This window comes from Phyllobates terribilis, unplaced genomic scaffold (assembly GCF_046119375.1).
Source record: "Phyllobates terribilis strain yellow unplaced genomic scaffold, ASM4611937v1 Scaffold_1__5_contigs__length_1240528914, whole genome shotgun sequence".
In the NCBI taxonomy this organism is placed as follows: Eukaryota; Metazoa; Chordata; class Amphibia; order Anura; family Dendrobatidae; genus Phyllobates; species Phyllobates terribilis.
The window spans coordinates 152,028,564-152,048,456 of NW_027362761.1; the positions used below are offsets into that span (position 1 = coordinate 152,028,564).

Genomic DNA, 19,893 nt, shown 5'->3' on the forward strand with positions numbered 1-19,893 from the left:
CCGCAGAGTGAAGGCAAAAGGGCCAACAAGTGCTAAGCATCTCTGGGAACTCCTTCAAGATTGTTGGAAGACCATTTCCGGTGACTACCTCTTGAAGCTCATCAAGGGAATGCCAAAAGTGTACAAAGCAGTCATCAAAGCAAAAGGTGGCTACTTTGAAGAACCTAGAATATAAGACATGTTTTCAGTTGTTTCACACTTTTTTGTTAAGTATATAATTCCACATGTGTTAATTCATAGTTCTGATGCCTTCAGTGTGAATGTACAATTTTCAAAGTCATGAAAATACAGAAAAATCTTTAAATGAGAAGGTGTGTCCAAACTTTTGGTCTGTACTGTATATACTGTATATCAAGCATAAGTAATACTCATGGGAGCAGTGAGAATTAAAGGGGTTTTCCCACATACAAAAGTACATTTTAATCAATAGATCTTGGAATAATAATAAGTTCCACAATTGGATGTGTTTTAATAAAATGCTCCTGTGCTGAGATAATCTTATAAATGTGCCCCAGCTGATTCTTTTTGTGAGGTAAAACCTTTCCCTGCCTGTTATTAAACAATGTTCTACCTCAAAGAAAGAATCAGCTGTGATCCCCTGCTGTAATGTCTGTATACTCTTTTGCTTCCTCCCCTGTCCAGGAGATGTGGTATGATCAGACCTTGTTCCTGTACGGTCAGACACAGCCATTACATAGTACACAGCAGGGGCACATTTCTAAGATTATCTCAGCACAGGAACATTTTTTTTAAACACATCCAATTGTGGAACTTATTGTTATTCCAAGATCTATAGATTAAAATAAACTTTTGTTTGTGGGAAAACCACTTTAAGTAAGATCAAAAACTGCCCACTTTTGTATCTGTGAGTATTTTTTTGTAATTAAAATGAGAGCAACATAATGTTGGGGCTGAAAGCCTAGTTCCATGGATATGTCAGTTACTGGGCTGTGTGCTATAATTTCAATATAATCAGCGTTTTATCAGCAGTAGATTATCACTACAGATTAGTGTGCAAGCCAGTACAGTTAATCTGTGTAACCCCACACCACTGATTCACAGCTTGTTGACAATGCACAGTGTACACAGGAAGCAAAGCTGTCAATAAGGGGTATGGGCGGGGTTATATACAGCTATGCGACACATACAGCAGAGAAAACAGAGATTCTATCAAAACTACACCAGGCAGTCCAGTAAGTGACACATCACTGGAATCAGGGTCTCTGCCCCTACATCATACTGTTCTTAGATACCATAGCAAAAACCCGCTTACCGATTCCCTTTAATAACATCAGTATGCAGTAAGCTCCTAAGCTCCCTCTAGTGGTGGTTGCAGGAAGACACAATTGTATAAATGAGTTCCAATCCCTAAAAGGTCTATTAGGAAATGGATCAACACAGAACTTTAAACCTATTTAGAAAATAAAATTATAGACAAGTATGTAGATTTACAATTAGACCTAGAGGAAATGTTCTTGGTGGTTTTTAGTGGTGTTGTATAGTAAACAAATTATAGCTTAAAATATTCAGATTATCTTATAGTAAATACATAAATCGGTAGATTTCTTACTTCAACATATAGTAGACCGATTTCAGATTGCTTTAATCTTACCTGCTACCCATTAACCGGCTACAGGTGGCAGTGTGGTCCCTTTTACAGTGTATACACTGCTTTACACTGCAGCATTCATATTCCCATTAAAACAGCAGGAAACCGATAGTAAATGTACCGTCAGGCACAATGAACTGCAGCAAAACCAGTTTTTATGTCAACATAAGTCTGTATTTTTATTTGTTTTCTCTTCTATTATTATTATATGTGCATTCAGATATTCTGTATATGGTCACTAGTAAATACTGTATCCTGTAAAATGGCAGATTCTTACACACATTACCAGGAAGGCTTTTCAAATTGCTATGCTAACTTTGCCAAGCTCTTATAGTCATGCAATTAATACATTTTAGTTAATGTGAAGCAGTAACTATGTCTTGCAACCCTTTAATTTACAGAGATGAAATAATGAACAGTTGCACAACATTGCAATATTGAACCATTGCCAAAAGCAACTGATTGCCGAACTTGCCATGAGAACTGACGATTAGTATTATTCAACTGGGAAACACAATCTGACTTGGTCTTGTAGGCTGCAAGCTATTTCTGTCTGTCACGGCAAGCTAAAAGCTTTTTTTCAACATTTGCCGTTTTCCGGTGATGTGCCAAGTGTAGACACAGACTTTAGATTGTTAGCAGGTTCTTCTGAACTTGGATTGTGTGTGTATAACAAAAAGCGAGAGAATGAAAGGATGACATCAGCGCTTTGGCGTGCAGTGGAGGACTGGTATCCGTGATACAGTGCATGATTGCTCTCTGAATAGACAATGCAAGAAATAATACCCGGCATCATTAGGACCAGGTTTTCTTAGCTCATAGTATTATGCTTTCGTAAAGGACTTATAATAATGCTGTGGAACGGATATGTACATTACATGTTCTGTAGTGAGTCTCATGTTCCAGTGTTGCTGCGGCTTTCAGATGATGTAGTGGAGAAGCCATTCTAGACTATAGAAAAGAAATCCCCATGTCCTAGAAACTTGTAAGAATGTCAAGGCTATGAACATCTTTAATATATTTTTACATATCTTACTGGTTACCTTTAGTTAACAAGCTTGACTACGTTAGAATCTGCACTCTTCGTTTCTTTATTCATTTTCAGACTTCTAATATGCAGTTTGTAACCTGCTCCTAGTTTCAGGCGTTTTTCTAAAAGATGTGACCCCTCCTGCAATTCATGCTGGATGTGAGGTCTGTACGTTCAGGATGCTGATGTCATCACTTGCTTTCATGAATCAGCACAGCTTCATTCCTGTAGTGATTTTCTCTTCATGCGCTTTCTTCCATATCTACAGTTTTCTACAACTTCCATAAAAGCATAGATTTATTTCTCCCTCTCCTTTCTGATTATCCGTGTACAACCCACTCTCTCCTCCTGCTGTTATCTCTAACACTGAGAGAAGATAGGAGGAGAATAGAGGAGACAGAAGCAGAGCTTTTGCAGAATTGAAAACTAAATGAAGGGCACTATACAGCAACAAAATGAAACAACGACTCATGACGACTCTTTAGGAAGTGGCTTAATTTAGCATTTATTAAGCAAATTAACACTTTGATACCAAATGGGATGTCACTGGAGGAAGACCCTGCTGTCACCTCACTGTAGCTTCTCCATCCCCTTTAAACAGGACATTCCCCATGATGTCTTGTTTCAGTATTGGTGATGAAGAAGTGACTGCAGCTTCAGTCATCGCTGCCTGCATCTTCGGTCATCCCCACCTTAGTCCCTGCTGCTGACACAGCTGCCATTTTCCCTGAATCCAGACATCATCAGGGGACAGTGATATAAGCAGGGTGAGTGACAGCTGCTCCACCTCACAGCTTCTGTCACTGCCCTCAAGCAAATCATCATCATGGGGCAGTAATAGAAGCAGGGTGAGTGACAACAGCACCGCCCCTTGATGACTTTTCCTTTGAGGGCTGTTATGGACACTGTGAAGCAGCACTGCTGTCACTTACCCTGTTTCTATCACTACCCCCTGATAATGTCTCATTTCAGGGAAAAAAGGTGGCCATTGTCAGAAGCAGTGACTTTGACTGTGGGCACTGAAAACGCTCTCACATCTCCATCATCCGGGAAAGTGATAGAAGCTGCAGAGAAGTTACTGCAGCACTATCCTTCTGAGATGTCCCATTTGATACTCCCCTCAAAGAAATGTCACAGTAAGTAAAGTAAAAAAAAACAAATCTAAGGATCAGTAGAATAAGGTGATTGGTAGGAAATTTTATAATAAAGTAAATCACGAAAGTGGTTAGGGCTTAAAAAGTTTGTCCAGATTTGCCACGAAAGTCTGTAGTCGCTATATCTGAATGTAGATTTATGAATCGTCGCACCTCACATTACGCACGCTGTCAAGATTCTGGGTGGTCATGTGACCACAAGTATGCAATATCCATGCTCCTGGCCCCATTTACACTAGATGAGAGGAGCTTTTCTCAATATCACTGCATTTTTTTCATGCCAAACCTGGACAACCCCTTTAAAGATAGATATTTATAAAGGGCATTATAGGTATCGGACAACCCCTTTAAGTAAATAAATGGTGGATTTACCTTCAGCGGGGGAAACTAAAGATTCAATGTTCAATTGCTAGGTGATAATGTTGAGGACATGCTCCATTTCCTTAAAAATTCCCCTAGAATAGGAAATTAAGGTCAGATTCAAATGAATGATATTAAAGTCCAAGTATAGAGTCGCGGATCTCCTGACCTAACCTCAGCAACCTCATACGGTACATGCCCAGGACTGTCCTAACATACTTAGACTATAAATTTTGGATGTCTGAAAGTGGTTCATCTGCACATATTGGCTGATGAGTGGGGTGCTGCATGTCGGACCCTAACCAATCGAAAACCCACCCAAGGAGAGATCACCAATACCGTAGATCAGTTTCTTGCTGTACACAGACTGTATCATGAAACTGACCTATGATGGCATACACAAGTGTTTCATAGTAAGTTGACTATTCTTGATATGGCTTTTATGAAGCCTCAGTTACAGCTGCTGGAAACCCACATAATATCTGCCTTAGTCTATATTTTACCGCTGCGGCATACAGATATGACAGTAATCAAGGAGCCTTCATTGGTATCCGCACGCATTGCGCACTGCTGTTATTTTCTTCTTCAGAATGTATTGATCAAGTCTAGTTTATAATAACATTGGCCTATACTTCAGATAGCTAAGATGGTGTAATCTCAGTGACAGGCAGGGTAATACTCTAAATTATAGTGTTTTTCCTTTGCATCTCTCCAATGGAACCTACTACTAAGGATAATAGTAGGGTTTATAGAGAGATATCCAGCATTTGCAGAGCTTTCTTGGAAAAGACAATAGCATATAAGTGCATGGTGAAATATCTCTTGAAGTCTTCAGAATTGCATTTTATAATATTCTGTATGTACTAAATTATCTGTGGAATATTGAAAAGTCGAATTCACCATCAGTATAAGAACAGAATGTAAGAAATCTTCCATGTACCATAAATTCTGCTTAGTGTTACTTTTTTATTATACTTTTAGTCTTAGGCAATAGAAACAATTGTTCTTGCTACTTTTTTGGCTCCATGGTAGAGGTCACAGTTATCCCCTAAACAGGCGTTAGCCAAAAAGTAATTTGATTACTTGAAAGAGAATGGCATATTTTTAAATATTAACTGTTTCATGGCCCCACACTTTCAATAGCTGTTCAACAGAAGCTAATACAGCCCACAACTATTCCTCCATAGGGCAGCATATTTGCCTTGAGAACAAAAGAGCTAGCCATTTAAATTCACATGCCCAATCCTTCTTTCCTCATCTGCTGTGGAAGAGTCCTTATGCCTCCATACTCATTAAAGAGAATCTGTCACCAGGTTCTTGCTTTCTCATCTGAGTGCTGCATAATGTAGGGAAAGAGACCCTGAATCCAACGATGTATCACTTAGTTTACTGGGTTCAGCAGTTGTGACACAATCAGAGTTCTTAGATTTAGCATGAAGCAAAGCCCACCAGGCTCTATATAGATATAGTCTATAGACAGTGAGCTGCTTATCACAGGAGGGGGCAGAGTCGAACTGGCAGTGAGCATCAGACCTAACGGTGATAAGGTCCTAATGATAAAACCTTCATTGTAAGTAAACAATATCTCACAGCTTAATAAATGACACATAACTGAATTCAGTGTTTCAGCCCCTATCTCCTGCTGGCTTCAGATTACATGGCAAAAACCTGCTGACAGATTCCCTTTAAATGGTCAGCCAGAAATCAGTGGGTTTTCCCCAACTTTAATGTGTGTGTGTGCAAATGCTGCACACTCAAAAGGTTTTCATTATTTGCTGCTTAACTAGACAATGTAGTACTATTTCATTTAACTTGGCGTCATTATAGCTTGGACAAAGTGATTCTCAATATTAAAGGGGTAGTAATGTTCCCAGAAAAATGCAGCCATGTTTTTTAACACAGGACATTTAGCACTTGTCATATTTTTGAAAAAAATAAATAAACTTCTATTTTCTCTACTTTCTTTTTTACAATTTTGAGCTCCTTACATTTCAAGGCAAAGTTGTTTATAATTTTGTAATGCAATGCCTACAGAGATACAAAAAAAATTCTATTTTATGAGATAATCATCCCAGTTACAAATTGTATTGTTCTCCTGTTCTTTTTATGTTGAATTCTGGGATTTATTGCCAAATACCTGACAGCCGCATTGGAAATACGCCACAACTGTCAAGCAGAAGCAGCTACGGCTATTTAAATCTGCTATATTGTGATGTTTCTCATGAAAAATTAATGAATACTATTTACAAAGATTATCTGTGCATAAGAGGATGGATGGAATTTAATTACCTTTTTAAATAAAATAACTATTGGAATTTCTTTCCATAAATTATTGCGTATTTGTGTTGTAAATCCATTTGTGTAAGTAACAGTGCATTTATTGCTTTAGTTCAGTGTATCCTGAGCAAACAGATGCTTAGTATTACCAAGTTTAAAGAGTATAGCACCCCCCAAATGTATTCACATGTAAACCTACATTTCTGTATAAATGAAGTCACAAAGAGAATCGCCAGTGTTGATGAGGGCGCGTGGTGGAGTCAGACGCTTCTGATTCATAAAGAGGTTCACGCCTCTTCGTGAATCATGAGTGTCTGACGTGCGGCGCGCGCCTCTGTGCACCTGGCACACCCCAGCTCCACCAAGCTTTGGCGTAGCTGGTAGAAACTAACATAAAAATGCCACAACATTTTTGCACAATTTTGATGCTCCAAAATTTTGCAGCTTTTCAATACAATTTTTAGCCAAAATTCTGGCAAAACCACTTTCATGAATCAGGGCCTAAGTCTCTGTTAACATGTCCGTTTATCTTTTCCACATGGAACAGACATATGGAACAGATTAGAAAGGATCAAATCATTTTGCTGCAAATTAAATTTAAGTTGAAATTTATCAAATTCACAGGTCCCTCTAAATTTGATCAACTGGTGATGGGACTGACAAAAAAAATGCCCGCTGCCTTTTTTCCGTTTAGCAGAAGATTGCATCAGTCAGAGAAGGCTGACATCAGATGAGACTGTGCGGGCTTCTCCATAATGCCTTATCACATGGTATAACGCAGCCAATCAGTGGGGATTGTCACAGCTTATATAGAATCGTAGGCAGGGAATGCAAGAGCAAATTTAGATTTAGATCTAGGATAGTGCGAAGAGGTAACAGCTAAGTAATAGAGATGTGATAGGATGAAGAAGCCTTAAAAATTTACTGACATTGTATAATAACATCACTGAAGATGAGAGAGGAAATCTCGGAATAGTATAGAGATTCAATAGATAGGGAGAGAGAAAGATAGGAGAAGTGCCAGTAGCAGTTTCAGATTGATTGATCAATGATGATAGTTGCCATCTGTACTGCTACATTTAAAATAGAATTACACATTTTTTTCTCATTCATAATGCACTAGAAAGCAGAAGCAAGACAGCACAATAGCTTTCACTGAAAAAAAAACCCTGAAATCAGTGTCAGCCAGAGACTTCTTGAAACCAGTGACTGTACTGAGGTTTTTTTGCATTTCATAGGCAATCATTTTTGGGAATGGGGGGAACAACTTTTTTTTTAAAATACAAAAGAATATACCCTAAAATCTAGACATATAATTGCAGCTGTCCACCTCACAAAGTTTGTGTTGCAAACTGATTTTTTTTTCTCATATATTCTACTAGTCAAATTTTACATTGCAAATCAGCACCTTATTGCAGATCCTGGCTCTTTGGTCATGTACCTTTCTAGTGTTGTCATTTTTGGGAAGGGGTTGAATTCTGTTGAAAGATTAGAATAAAAATGTACACATTTAAATGTTTATGTCTATTTTACACATGTTTTACTATTTCAATTTGACAATCGTAGATGTCATACCTATATTGCGGCTTGTTGCCATATTTTGGTTCCTGTAAATATACTTAACTACCTAGCATTTTCTGTTACGTCCTTTTTGGCATGGGTTGATTAATTGGGTTGAAAAGATTGGAAAAAGTTAATAACATTGTGGCATTGTTGTACAAAATGTGCGGTAAAAGAAAAAGTGGCAATGGACGGAGTAGTGTTAAAAAAAACAACTGGGTAGTAGTATTACCAAATCCAGGTCACAGTTTGCCTTCTTTGCCTCCGGCGAGTATATTAGTAGGAAGGAATCTGAGGGCATTATGGAATGCATGTGTTAGACTCACTGGGTGAGGTGAATCCTCAATGCCCAAGGTCCAGGTGGGCACACGGGCCACAGGCGTCGGTGCAGCAAGGAGTTGAGGCACACAGGAAGCAAAGGTATGAGAGACTGCAGACAGACAGGAGTCCAAGAAAAGGTAGCAGAGGGTCTGGAGGCCGCAAACAGGTAGCAGAGGTCCTGGAGAGCGCAGACAGGTAACAGAGGTCCTGGAGAACCGCATACAGATACTGAGCAGGTCATGGTACACACAAAAACTGAGAGTCTTAGGCTGTGTGCCCACGTAGCATTTTTCAAGCGTATATGCTGCGGAATTTCCGCAGCGTAAACGCTTGAAAAACGCATGTATATCCGCACCCCATGGTCCCCAATGGGATTCCGCAAGTTCTATGCACATGCTGCGGATTTTTCCGCAGCGTTTATGCCGCGTTCAAAAATCCGCAGCATGTCATTTAATTTTGCGTTTCCGCAAGCGGAATTGCCTTTGTCCAATGCATAAAAAACGCAAGGCAATTCCGCATGTGGAAAACGCGTGATAAACGCGCGAAAAATGCGCGATAAACGCGTGCGGAATTCCGCATGCGTTTTTCCGGGAGAGGACTTGCATTTATGCAGCAGAAATTTTCTGCTTCATAAATGCAACGTGGGCACATAGCCTTAGGCTAAGTGCCCATGATGCAGAAATGCTGCACATTTTTTCCGCATCTCCCTGGCAGGAAAAACGCATGCGGATTTTACATGATTTTTTCCTGCCAGGCAGAAGCGTTTGTCAAGCGTTCTTCACTTGCATTTCTGCATGCGGGTTATCAAGCACTTTTCAAAGTGATTTTAGCATCACTTGGAAAAGTGCTTGACAATTTGGTCACACTATATAAATCCATGCAACCGGCATGGATTTATATAGTGTGACCAAGTTAATAGTTAAAAAAAAGAATAAAAATGGTAAAAAATAAAGATTATACTTACCTTCCGATGGCCCCCGGTGTTTTCTCCGCTCTTTCGCGGTGGTGTGAAAGGACCTGCCATGACGTCATTTAGTTATGTGACAGGTCACGCGACCGCTGATGCCAGCGGTCGCGTGACCTGTCACATGATTAAATTACGTCATGGCAGGTCCTTTCACACCACCGCGACGGAGCGGAGAAAACACCGGGGGCCATCGGAAGGTAAGTATAATCTTTATTTTTTATTTTAAATTCTTTTTTTAACAGTTTCTATGGTACCCGGGTCCGGATCAGAGTCTCCTCTTCTCCAAACCCGGGTACCATCCCCACATAGAATCGCATAATATCCGTATGTGCAAATGTGTTCAAGCGGATATTATGCGTTTCAATGCAAGTCAATGGCGGCAATTACGCTGCGTGTCCGCAAAATTAATGGACATGCTGCGTGGACATAGCACGTGCGGATTATCATTGGGGAGCATGGGGCACGTATTACCAAGCGTTTTTTAAGCGTTTTCGCTGCGGAAATTCCGCGGCAAAAACGCTTGAAAAACTCATAGTGGGCACACAGCCTTAATACCAAGGCACAGGTACAAAATGTTCTACCTGATAACAAATCACTAAGAGAGATAATTTTTAGACCATTTTTTTTTTATTTAAAAAAAAAAAGCGTAAAATCTGTCAGTGTACTGTGTATTAAATGGGCTGTTGGTTACTAAGAGGTTACCATCCGTTTCTAAGGTGAGCTAGCATTCTCATTACTGAGGCTGTGCATTAAAGAGATTAAAAGGGGTTTGATACAAGCCTAGGAGACCTCAGAGCGTTATACACATCTTATCAGGAATAATGGTGTAGATGCGAATCAAATTATTTAGAAAAATTCTCAGGACCTGGCAAATTGGAATTTCAAAAGATTCAATCATTTTGAGAACAGATAAACAGAATTAGCCTCTTGTGTGATACTGTGTCAAACATCAGTATGGGGGGCACCATTGATTTATACAGTGTCCATCTGGACACTGTTATGGAAGAAAATGTTGTAAATGCGAGATTTTGTTTTTCCATTCAGAAAATAAATAACAATCGGAAAGCTGACAAGCTCTGACACAGGAATGCACAGGTTGCTAATTCCTTTTATTTTTTTATTTTTTTCTATTTTGTCTATTTTACAAGGAGCAGACAAACGGCAAGGATAAATGGACCTATGAACAGAGTCTTAGCGTATAACAAACTTCGCAGAACTTTACTGGTGTTCATAATAATCAGGAGTATGATGCTAATCCATGGATTTCTGTGAATAATAAAAGAGAACCTGTCACTGGTTCAGAACAATGAGTTAAATACCTTGTAAAAAATACCTCTGCTCCCCTGATTCCTGTACTCTTTACCTTTTTGCACTTTGCTGTGGTATTAACATTTGTTACTTTTGGAGTGCAGTATGTGAAATCTCTACTAGTGGTCCAACTGGGTGATTTTTTTAGGATCTTCTTTGTGGGCATGCTCTATCACCCCTCCTTCCCAGACTCTGCCAGTTAAAGCTTGGCATCTGATATAGCAATCTCAGACGCCTCTGACATGTGATTGGCAGCGTCTAGGAGGCAGGGGTGAAATCGCATGCCCACAGAGAAGACTCTGAAGAAACACGCAGGTGGGCAACAAGCAGAGATTTCACATACTGTGCTCCAAAAGCAACAAATGTGAATATCTCTGCAATGGAGCGATGCAGCACAAAAAGGAAAAGAGCAGGCGAATCAGCGGAGCTCAGGTATTTTTATAAGATATTTAACTCAATTATTTATGCAAGTGACAGGTCCTCTTTCATTTTTTTTTTTGTTGGTGACTACCTGGTCTCTTGTACTAGTTGGTAGATAAATACTTATGTATATAGCTTGCATGCCTTATAGCTCCTTTTCCAGCCCACTGCTTTAGAATGGAATGGGCAGATATAAATGAGTAACATCACCAGCAGTAGCCTGAAAATGACAACCTTCATGACTAATATAGGGTATGCATTGGCAACATTAAGCCCAAATACACATATACTGGAGAAAGGATGTCATTGTTTAATACGGCTATTCTGCCCTGTTGTCACATCCAAAGTGACAAATTATGACTGATTACTTACATTAATGATATTGTGTAGCAGATCTGTTGTTTTTATATAATTTGTACATGCACACTTCAAAGTGTTTTGTATAAAAATGTCATGCTCTTGGATTGTGGGCCGAGGACCACTGCACCTCGGACCAGGGAGAGCCTGGAGGGGCATAACTATGCGACCACCTGGATTTTCACTAGAGCCCCTGATAGCGTGGTTACACTTGAACCCAGGTGGATGCCTGGTGCCACTCAAGGACAGATCGCGGTAACCGCAGCAGCTGACCCCAAGGCTCAGGACAGCAGACACGGACCTGGAGTCCTAGGTGGGACCAGATTCTGGTGAAATAGATATTAAAGCTGGTTTGGACGGTACAGGGTTTCAGGTTCAGGCAGCGCCGGAGCAGTTTCAGGTTCAGGCAGCGCCGGAGTGGTTTCAGGGTCAAATACCACTGGTGCGATTTCAGGCTTGAGGTACGGATTCAGACTAGGCTGGCACAGGTACATAGAACTGGTACTGGCACAGGATTAACTGGATGGGTACAAGGACCTGACAACAGGATAGCAGCTTGCAGACTGACTAAACACAATAGTTGCTCAGGCACCTCCCAACAGGTGGAAGTGCCTTAAGTACTAAGTGCCTCCCAGTTATTGGCTGAGGACACATTAGGAGTGTGTGCTCTGTCTCTTTAAGAGAAGTGAGCGTTCGCCCTAAGCACACAGCCCGGAAACCTGCGAGGTGTGCACAGGCCATGGTGTTCAGAAGCCAGAGCAGGAGAAGTGGCAAGGCGGCCTGGGAGGTGAGTAAGTCGGCGTCCCTGCCGGGAGGGAGGAGCGGAGACATGCAGGGATGCCGACGTTACAAAAGATATCCAATAAGTAAGGAGGACTGGACTATTGTATATTATTATGTTGTAGTGGCATACACAGCGTTTGCCACTGTATCATCCTTGGAATAGAAGCTAGTAGCATTAATTACACTAATTAACGAAAATGTGCACTTTAGGATTCATTAAAGAAGCTTTTATTTTGTATATATACAGCTATATATTATACAGTTTATTATTGTAATAGTCTACATAATATAATATGCCAAGCAATAAGAAATATTATGTATTCAGAAATCATGCTAATTTCTAAATCCTATTATGATTTTCAGAGGATCAGATTCCCCGAGGTTTTCCCACTATTGACATGGGCCCCCAATTGAAAGTGGTGGAGCGCACTCGAACAGCCACTATGTTATGTGCAGCCAGTGGAAATCCAGACCCTGAAATATCTTGGTTTAAAGATTACCTACCTGTTGATACAAGCAACAGTAATGGACGCATAAAGCAGCTACGATCAGGTAAGGTGTCACAGGTACTAACCCAAAAAGCTCTTTCTTTCTCTCTCACTTTATTTTTTGCTTTAATTATAGGTAAAGACTTTTCTTCCTACTTCCTTTCTCTCGTCTAATTTGGCGTGTTTTCATGTCTGCGGTGTAGTCATTGCCTATTCCAAAGTCTACTTGTGTGCGGGTGTGTGTGTTCCTCAGCTTGTGTTTACTCCTCATTCCCCACTGCTGTGACTGTACCTCAATACCTTTCATTTATTTTATCGCTTTAATGCGCAACTCGAAAGATCCATTCCTATATCTTATTTTTTTTTGCTTTCTACTTTAATTTCAACAACCCTTCTTCGACATTATAGTAAAATCAGAAACTGGATGGCTATTTCCTATAAACATATCAGTCAACCAATTTATCTTTCTTATACTAAAACATCCAAACCACAAAAATTCATTCGATTAGTTAGGTGAATTAGTAATGCACTAAAAAGACAAAACATGTCCATTGGTCCCTGACTGAAAATATAGCAAAAAAAAACAACCCATTATGATTTGATATGTAAAGTGTAAGGAATACTATACTGATTGCGAGATTCCCATTTTCATCTTTATTGTACTTTTCCGGTTCCTTTTTGACTCTTGAGTATATGGCATTCCTTTTTCTTTGCAAACCACTAAGGCCCCCTTAGCAGATGAATTCAAAAAATGCCATAATACTGCACCAAAAATATCTCTTCAGTCACATAAGTAGTGAACTTTTTGATATATTATTTGTTACAAATGAATTATTTTTACAATTTGAGGATCAAATCCTCAAAAACGCAAGGTATGCTATCTTTAAAAAGAGCGCCACCAGAGTCAAAATATTAAATAAATGCAGCAAGCCAAAACAGTAATGTGTAGAGAACTTAATATTTTCTACCAGCAAAGTATTTGAGAAAAAAACTTAAAGAAATGCAAAAAAAAAAAAACCTCTAAAGGATGTGTGTAATTCCAGCCTACAGGCAACGTATTTATTGGTTAACAGGTGGCAATGCCATTATTACTTTTCTGGCAACTTTCACATAAAACAATACTTAAACTTATTTTACGCATTTCTCAGTAAATATATTTTTTTTCCTAAAAGAATCAGCACAGACCAAATAGATTATTGGTTCTTGGCTTTCTGAAGCATTCTGTGCTGTTCTAACCGTCTTGTTTAGTGCCTACCTGATTGTTGTCGGCAAAACCTGTGTATAGTGCGTAGTCTAAAATTTTGATTCAACGATTTATAGATCTTTAAAAGTGACAATAGATACAGAATATAATCATTTTTATTTATGCTGTCTTTCTTCTCTCCGTATTTAAATCTACAGAATCCATTGGTAAGTGCTTAGACCTCCAGCGCACTTTTTCCCCCACAAGTTTCCATTCTTAAACTAGTCCTAGTATTCTGAATACTGCTAAAATGCATGGCATGCATTTTACTACTACCAGCTAGTGTAGTCACGAGACCTTCGTAGTGGTGCACACACCCTCACAAAATGATTGTTGTTGTAGAAAACCTAGTACACACCTATACTCAAGGAAATGTCCTTTAGCGTCACTGATCCTAAAGTAGATATTGTACCTTGACTTGTACCACAGTGTTTGTCATCAAATGCCCTTCACAGAGCTCTTAGATCAAGATGAGCATTACTCCCTAAACTTCTTATTAATAGTACAAACAACCTCTTAAATGTTTTAAAGATACATATTATAATAACTATCCCCCTCCTTATTGATATGTCTGTACTAGTTAGCGGAGTTCAGTGCCATTTTGGGTCCTTGGCTCTTTATCATAATGTGCAGTAGCACTTAGGACCCATCACCTTTATTCAATTTATTCCTGTTATCCTTTTCTATCGTGTAAATCTGATTTAACTCTTCTTCCAAATCCTACGCCTCCTTCTTCTGGTACTAATGATTCTTCTTTTTAATCTTATTTGCATTCATATTATCCACCCAGGTGGTACACCAATAAGAGGTAAGACTAAGAACTAAGAGTCACAGAATGATCTTATTCATTTTTTTTTCTTTTTCTTTTTGTATTTCCATCATACTTGTATCAGTTTTTTATCATTTAAAAAAATAACATTTTATTTTTTTATATTATTTTACTTTTTGATCATGTGTCTTATTCATCTATTTATTTTATTTAACACAACAATTTTAGTTTGTGATATGCTTCAAAGAAAGCATATCAAGGTCTCTTGGCCAAAGCCCAGTCACAGCTTTCCATGTGTCCCTCTTTTTTTCTTCTTTTTCTTCTTCTTCTTTTTTTTTCTTTTTTTTTTTGTCCGATTGATTGGAGAGAAAAAAAATCATTTTTTCTTCCTTAGCTGTTCATGTTCTGGACCTATTCCACTTGGTCTAGGGAACAGTTGAAGACATGCAGATGGCAACCAGGAGTCGACTTTTTGATCTTGTGTTTCAGAGATGTTTTTGGTTTTGGTCTTGTAACTGTTCTTCTATTTTTTCTTCTTTTTTTAAATTTTTTTTCTTGTAGCAAAATTTAAGACAAACTTCATATTTTCCTCTTGCAAATTCACATACTATAATGGTTTTCCCTCTTACTGAAAATTCTTGAATTTCTTCATTGACTTTTTGGATCATCAGTTCTCCAGGCGCTGGAAACATCAGGTTTATAACTTTCTATTTTAGTGATATGTTTATAGTAATGTTTTTCAATATACTGACTCAATGCTTACTACTCTTCTTGTTTTTTTCTTTTTTTTTCTTGGGTTTTGTGACACCACACTGCTAATCCCACCTGTGGATTTTGATGGGTGTCTTAGGGGCCTACTGTGGACCTCAAGCAGTGATTGGTTGACTTCTTCGGGTCTTGGCAGTAGCCATTGTTTTATATATTTTATTTTCTAATTCAACTGCTCTTTATTTTCCAGCATACATTTCTTATCTTGTAAGTTGTATCAACCTGTCTTTCTTTAGAGCCTGCATGTCTTAAATGAAGATCTGTCTCTTGAATGAAATCAAACTATATTTTTATTGATATGGAAAATTAATGAAAACCAAAAATTTTTTTTTCTTTTTTTTGCTTTTTGAACCATGCAGCATTTTTCTTCTAGCTGCTTAATTTGGCTATCCAAAAATGTAAAATATTTTGGCTTTCCAAAATTTAAAACTTTCCAAACTGTGTCACAGTTTGTCTTTTTAACGATTACTTCAGATCATTTATATAAAAATAATAAATTGAACGATGACAAAATATACAATATTTTGTTATATTCCAAAGCCATACTTCCTTGAAGCAGTTTCACTCATTTCCATTTTAATTAAATTTGAAAATTTATTTCCGTAAATTAAAAAATGCTTGTTGTGTATGTGATTTGTTTTCTTATGTAATAGTAACAATTAATGAAATGAAATGTTTATTTTACCATTACGTTGCTTTTTATCTGTAGTGCTTAACAAGAATCGACGTTGAATGGACCTCCCTATTCAGGGTTTTCTGTGTTACTAATGGAAAATTGGGGATATGTACACCTAAAAGACCATTATCTGACTTTTTCTTGGCTGTGTATTTTATATCTGAACAGGTGCACTACAAATTGAGCAGAGTGAAGAAGCTGACCAGGGAAAATATGAGTGTGTTGCAACCAACAGTGCTGGGACACGGTATTCGGCTCCGGCAAATCTATATGTAAGAGGTAGGAATGACAAACCCCTGGCGTCTACATTCTGTGGGCACCGGGGCTATTATTTTCAGGATGTTCGAAGTTTCTGTATTCACAATAAAAAAGTGGACAACAACTGACTCAATAATTGTGGAAAGTATAAGACTATTTAGATCATTACCAGAGGGTTGTAAGTATTTTTACACATTAACTTTTTTTCCGGCATTTAGTTGGTGCATTGCATTTTTTTGGGGGTGCTCTATGTTTTTTTTAAAGTGTCTACTCCTTGGTATTTAGTACTATTAATCCTGAATTTATAGTTTGATGTTCTCCTGAATTGCAGATGACAGTGAAAGCATCACGATGGATACAAATACTGATGTTGCTTTAGCGTTTGTAGTGGATAACCTTCTAACCTTAAACGGCATTACGAGCATAATTGTATATTCATCTCACTTATTTTACTACTCTCCTTCTTTCTTCGTATTTTTGTTTTATTAATTTTTACATACTTAATTGTAAATGTTATCCCACCCACTACAGTAATGAACTGACTATTCTCTTCAAAGATAGTCTCTTTTCCTACAAATGGATGAATTACGATAGAAATGTATGTTTTATTTTGAGGCTAAGGTTTTACTGATGGCTAGTGTTATCTTCCTTATGTAGCTTAGTATACAAAACGAAAACCCGAAATTCTAACCTTTCTGTGGATGATGAAGGTTGACCCTTAATTCTGTACAGTCAGCTCATTCCTATAGTGTTAACAGTTTTAGGAACATACCTAGCTAAAACAAATATAGTCTTAAACTATTACTTTCTCATGTCTTAAAAAAAAAAGTTGAAGTACTGTAACACAGAGGTCTCTTGCCGAAACAAATCCTTAAATTAAAAAAAATAAATAAAAAAAAATAAAAAATGGCTAGCTATTGTTTCTAAGCTGGAGAAATGCTAACGTATATATTGAAGATTAGGGAGGTGTCACATGTAAAAGATGTTCAAAAAGCAGTTGAAAGCCTTGATATGGCCTTTTTACTCTCTCTGTGTTTCCCTTGTTTTTCTCCTTTCCTCATTTCATTGTGTTCTGCATCAAACCCCTACATCCCTCAGAGCTGCGAGAAGGTTGGTGTGTTTTTTACTTTTTACCCACCTTACAAAAATATTAATTCAACAATAACAAGGAATACAAATGAAATGAATGTAGCTGCATTGTGATTTTTTTTTTAGTTTAGTTTTTTGATACAACTTTTTTTTCTTACGTTTAGTGTAAAGTTTTGGCAATTGATGCTCCAGTTTGGCTTTTTATGCTTGCTGTAATCTAATTGTGATGCATGTGACAATGATCTTGAGTGCATGGCAACCTTGGATATACTCTTCTTTTATTTATTAAATGCCTGCATATACTTATTGCGATGCATAGTGATTAATAGATGGCAAACGGCATATCGGCTGGATCGGTTGGGCATGGGAATGCATTATATTGTGACGTCTAATTTCGAGCTATACTAGAACTGTATCTTTGCATGCGTAGTTTTTGCTTGTCTTCTACGTATATAACGTGCTTGCTCTTTCTCCCTGCACTCCTGCCTGCCATACCTTCCACAAGACCATTAAACAATTACCTCTTCAATTATTCACTTATACAATCACATTACTAAAGCTACATCTACACGTTGTGGCTGCGGTGCGTTTTTTGCCACAATCATAATTGATGCGTTTTGTGGACACCACCTAACACATGGCACAAGTTATTTATTCGTAACATGGATATGTTCCACTGGCACTTATTATTATTTCTTAACAAAGTAGAAATATGCCTGATATGCTCCAAAATTCTGTATTTTGAATTCTTTGTCCTCATGAGAGATACCGCTCCCATTTAGCTAATTTTACAAAGTACAAGTGAACTACATCTAATATAATTTATAGTCTTTTGGGACTGGGAAAATATTGTTTCTAGAACTTCTGCTGTTTCAAGTTAATTATTGACTAGATAACAGTTGATGGTGTTATATAAAGCTTCCATCCTTCTTTGTTGTCACCTTATTTTCCTGCACTACATTTCGACATTAATGGGGTTGTCCGACTTTAGACTACAAGTCTGCAGTTACTCTATGTGACTGCAGACTTGTGAATCCTCACAGTGCACGCAGTGCACGCTGTGAGAATTCACTGGTGCACTGCCGACATGTGACCGCAAGTATGTGATTTGCATATATGTGGTCACATGCTGACTAGATGGGTGCGGCCTAGCTCAATGCAAGTGTACTGACAGAGTCTAGTTGGAATGCGACCGGAAGTATGCAAATCGATTGCCTGTGTTCACAGTGCGCACGATGTGAGGATTCACAAGTCTGCAGTCACATAGAGTAACTGCAGACTTGTAGCCTAAAGCCGGACAATTCCTTTGACGCAATATGGCATTAAATGACAGATATTGTGGATCTAAATGCCCAATTTATCCTGTTCCTGTCCCTAGATTTAGACTAATATCAAACATTCTGCAGAAGTACAATTATCCTACTGGATCTCAGATGTTTCATGGCGTGATCTGTATTTCTTTGTGCTGATCACTATGGGAAATGTCCACCAAACTCAGATTATAACAATTTAAAATCAATTCAATTTTCAATTTTTTAAACAAGTGCCGCATTAAATTGCACATTGATCTACTGTGATGTAATAAAGGAAGAGTTGAATAGTTGAAGCAGGAATGTTTGTTTCTTTTTGCTTACTAGTGTAGATTTTGCAAATGCTTGTTGAAAATACAATTAACCTCCTAGTTGACCCCCTAATTTACATATCAGATATCTCCTTTGCTATTAATCGAATAGCTGTTGCTTTTCCTAGAACTTGTATGTAACTAAACTGAATGTTCCCCTGCCATACTCCTCTTTCCAGCACACTCACAGCCATAGTGACATTTTAACAACTTCAGCCTAATCTTATACTTCCCCCCTTGTGTTCTCCTCCTTATTTCAAAATCCCAACTCTTTAGTTGTGTACAACCCCCATATGTCCCCTTTTATTGTTTCAGTGCAGATATACAGGATCTACAGACAGACAGACGGAAAAAAAAAATCATACATGATTATATATGTGACCTATCTGTATAAGATCCCAAAGCATGGTTGCCTAGACCTCAGTCATTTGCTTGCATGCATGACCCAGTCCAGTACTCGAACTGGCTTTGCCTTGTTTACTATGACGATAAGTTGCTCTACATATTTCGGTATCTGTTTTTAGTCCATAAGATTTGTACAGTAGGTTGCATTCACTCTGAAGTCTGAAAGTGAGTGGTTACTTTCAGCACATTGTAGATGTGCACCAGGACTGTGATGTGACAATGTGGCTGGTCACATAGAATCACAACCGGAGGCACTCAGCACTTGAGACTGTGTACCATGAGCATGCTGGCAATTCACCAGTTCTTTTATTGAATATGTATGTATATAGAACGTACAAATATATACATATGTATTTGCATGGTGTTTGTGTTTTGTTCAGTAGTTGGTAACTTGTTGGGGCCTGATAGGTGTAAGTAAATGTATGTTATA

General features: G+C 38.2%; 1 protein-coding gene across 43 annotated transcripts in view; it reads left to right on the forward strand.

Annotated features, from left to right (window-relative positions):
• PTPRD (protein tyrosine phosphatase receptor type D) overlaps window positions 1-19,893 on the forward strand; it is a 2,806,079-nt gene that overhangs the window by 2,641,740 nt on the left and 144,446 nt on the right. For 22 of the 43 annotated variants that reach the window (XM_073668359.1, XM_073668367.1, XM_073668350.1 and 19 more), the window contains 4 exons: window positions 12,510-12,698; window positions 14,668-14,685; window positions 16,259-16,369; window positions 17,447-17,458. In XM_073668359.1, coding sequence (XP_073524460.1) covers window positions 12,510-12,698; window positions 14,668-14,685; window positions 16,259-16,369; window positions 17,447-17,458 — 330 coding nt within the window. The remainder of the gene's footprint in view (window positions 1-12,509; window positions 12,699-14,667; window positions 14,686-16,258; window positions 16,370-17,446; window positions 17,459-19,893) is intronic. The other 21 variants (XM_073668482.1, XM_073668490.1, XM_073668579.1 and 18 more) reach the window with 3 other exon arrangements.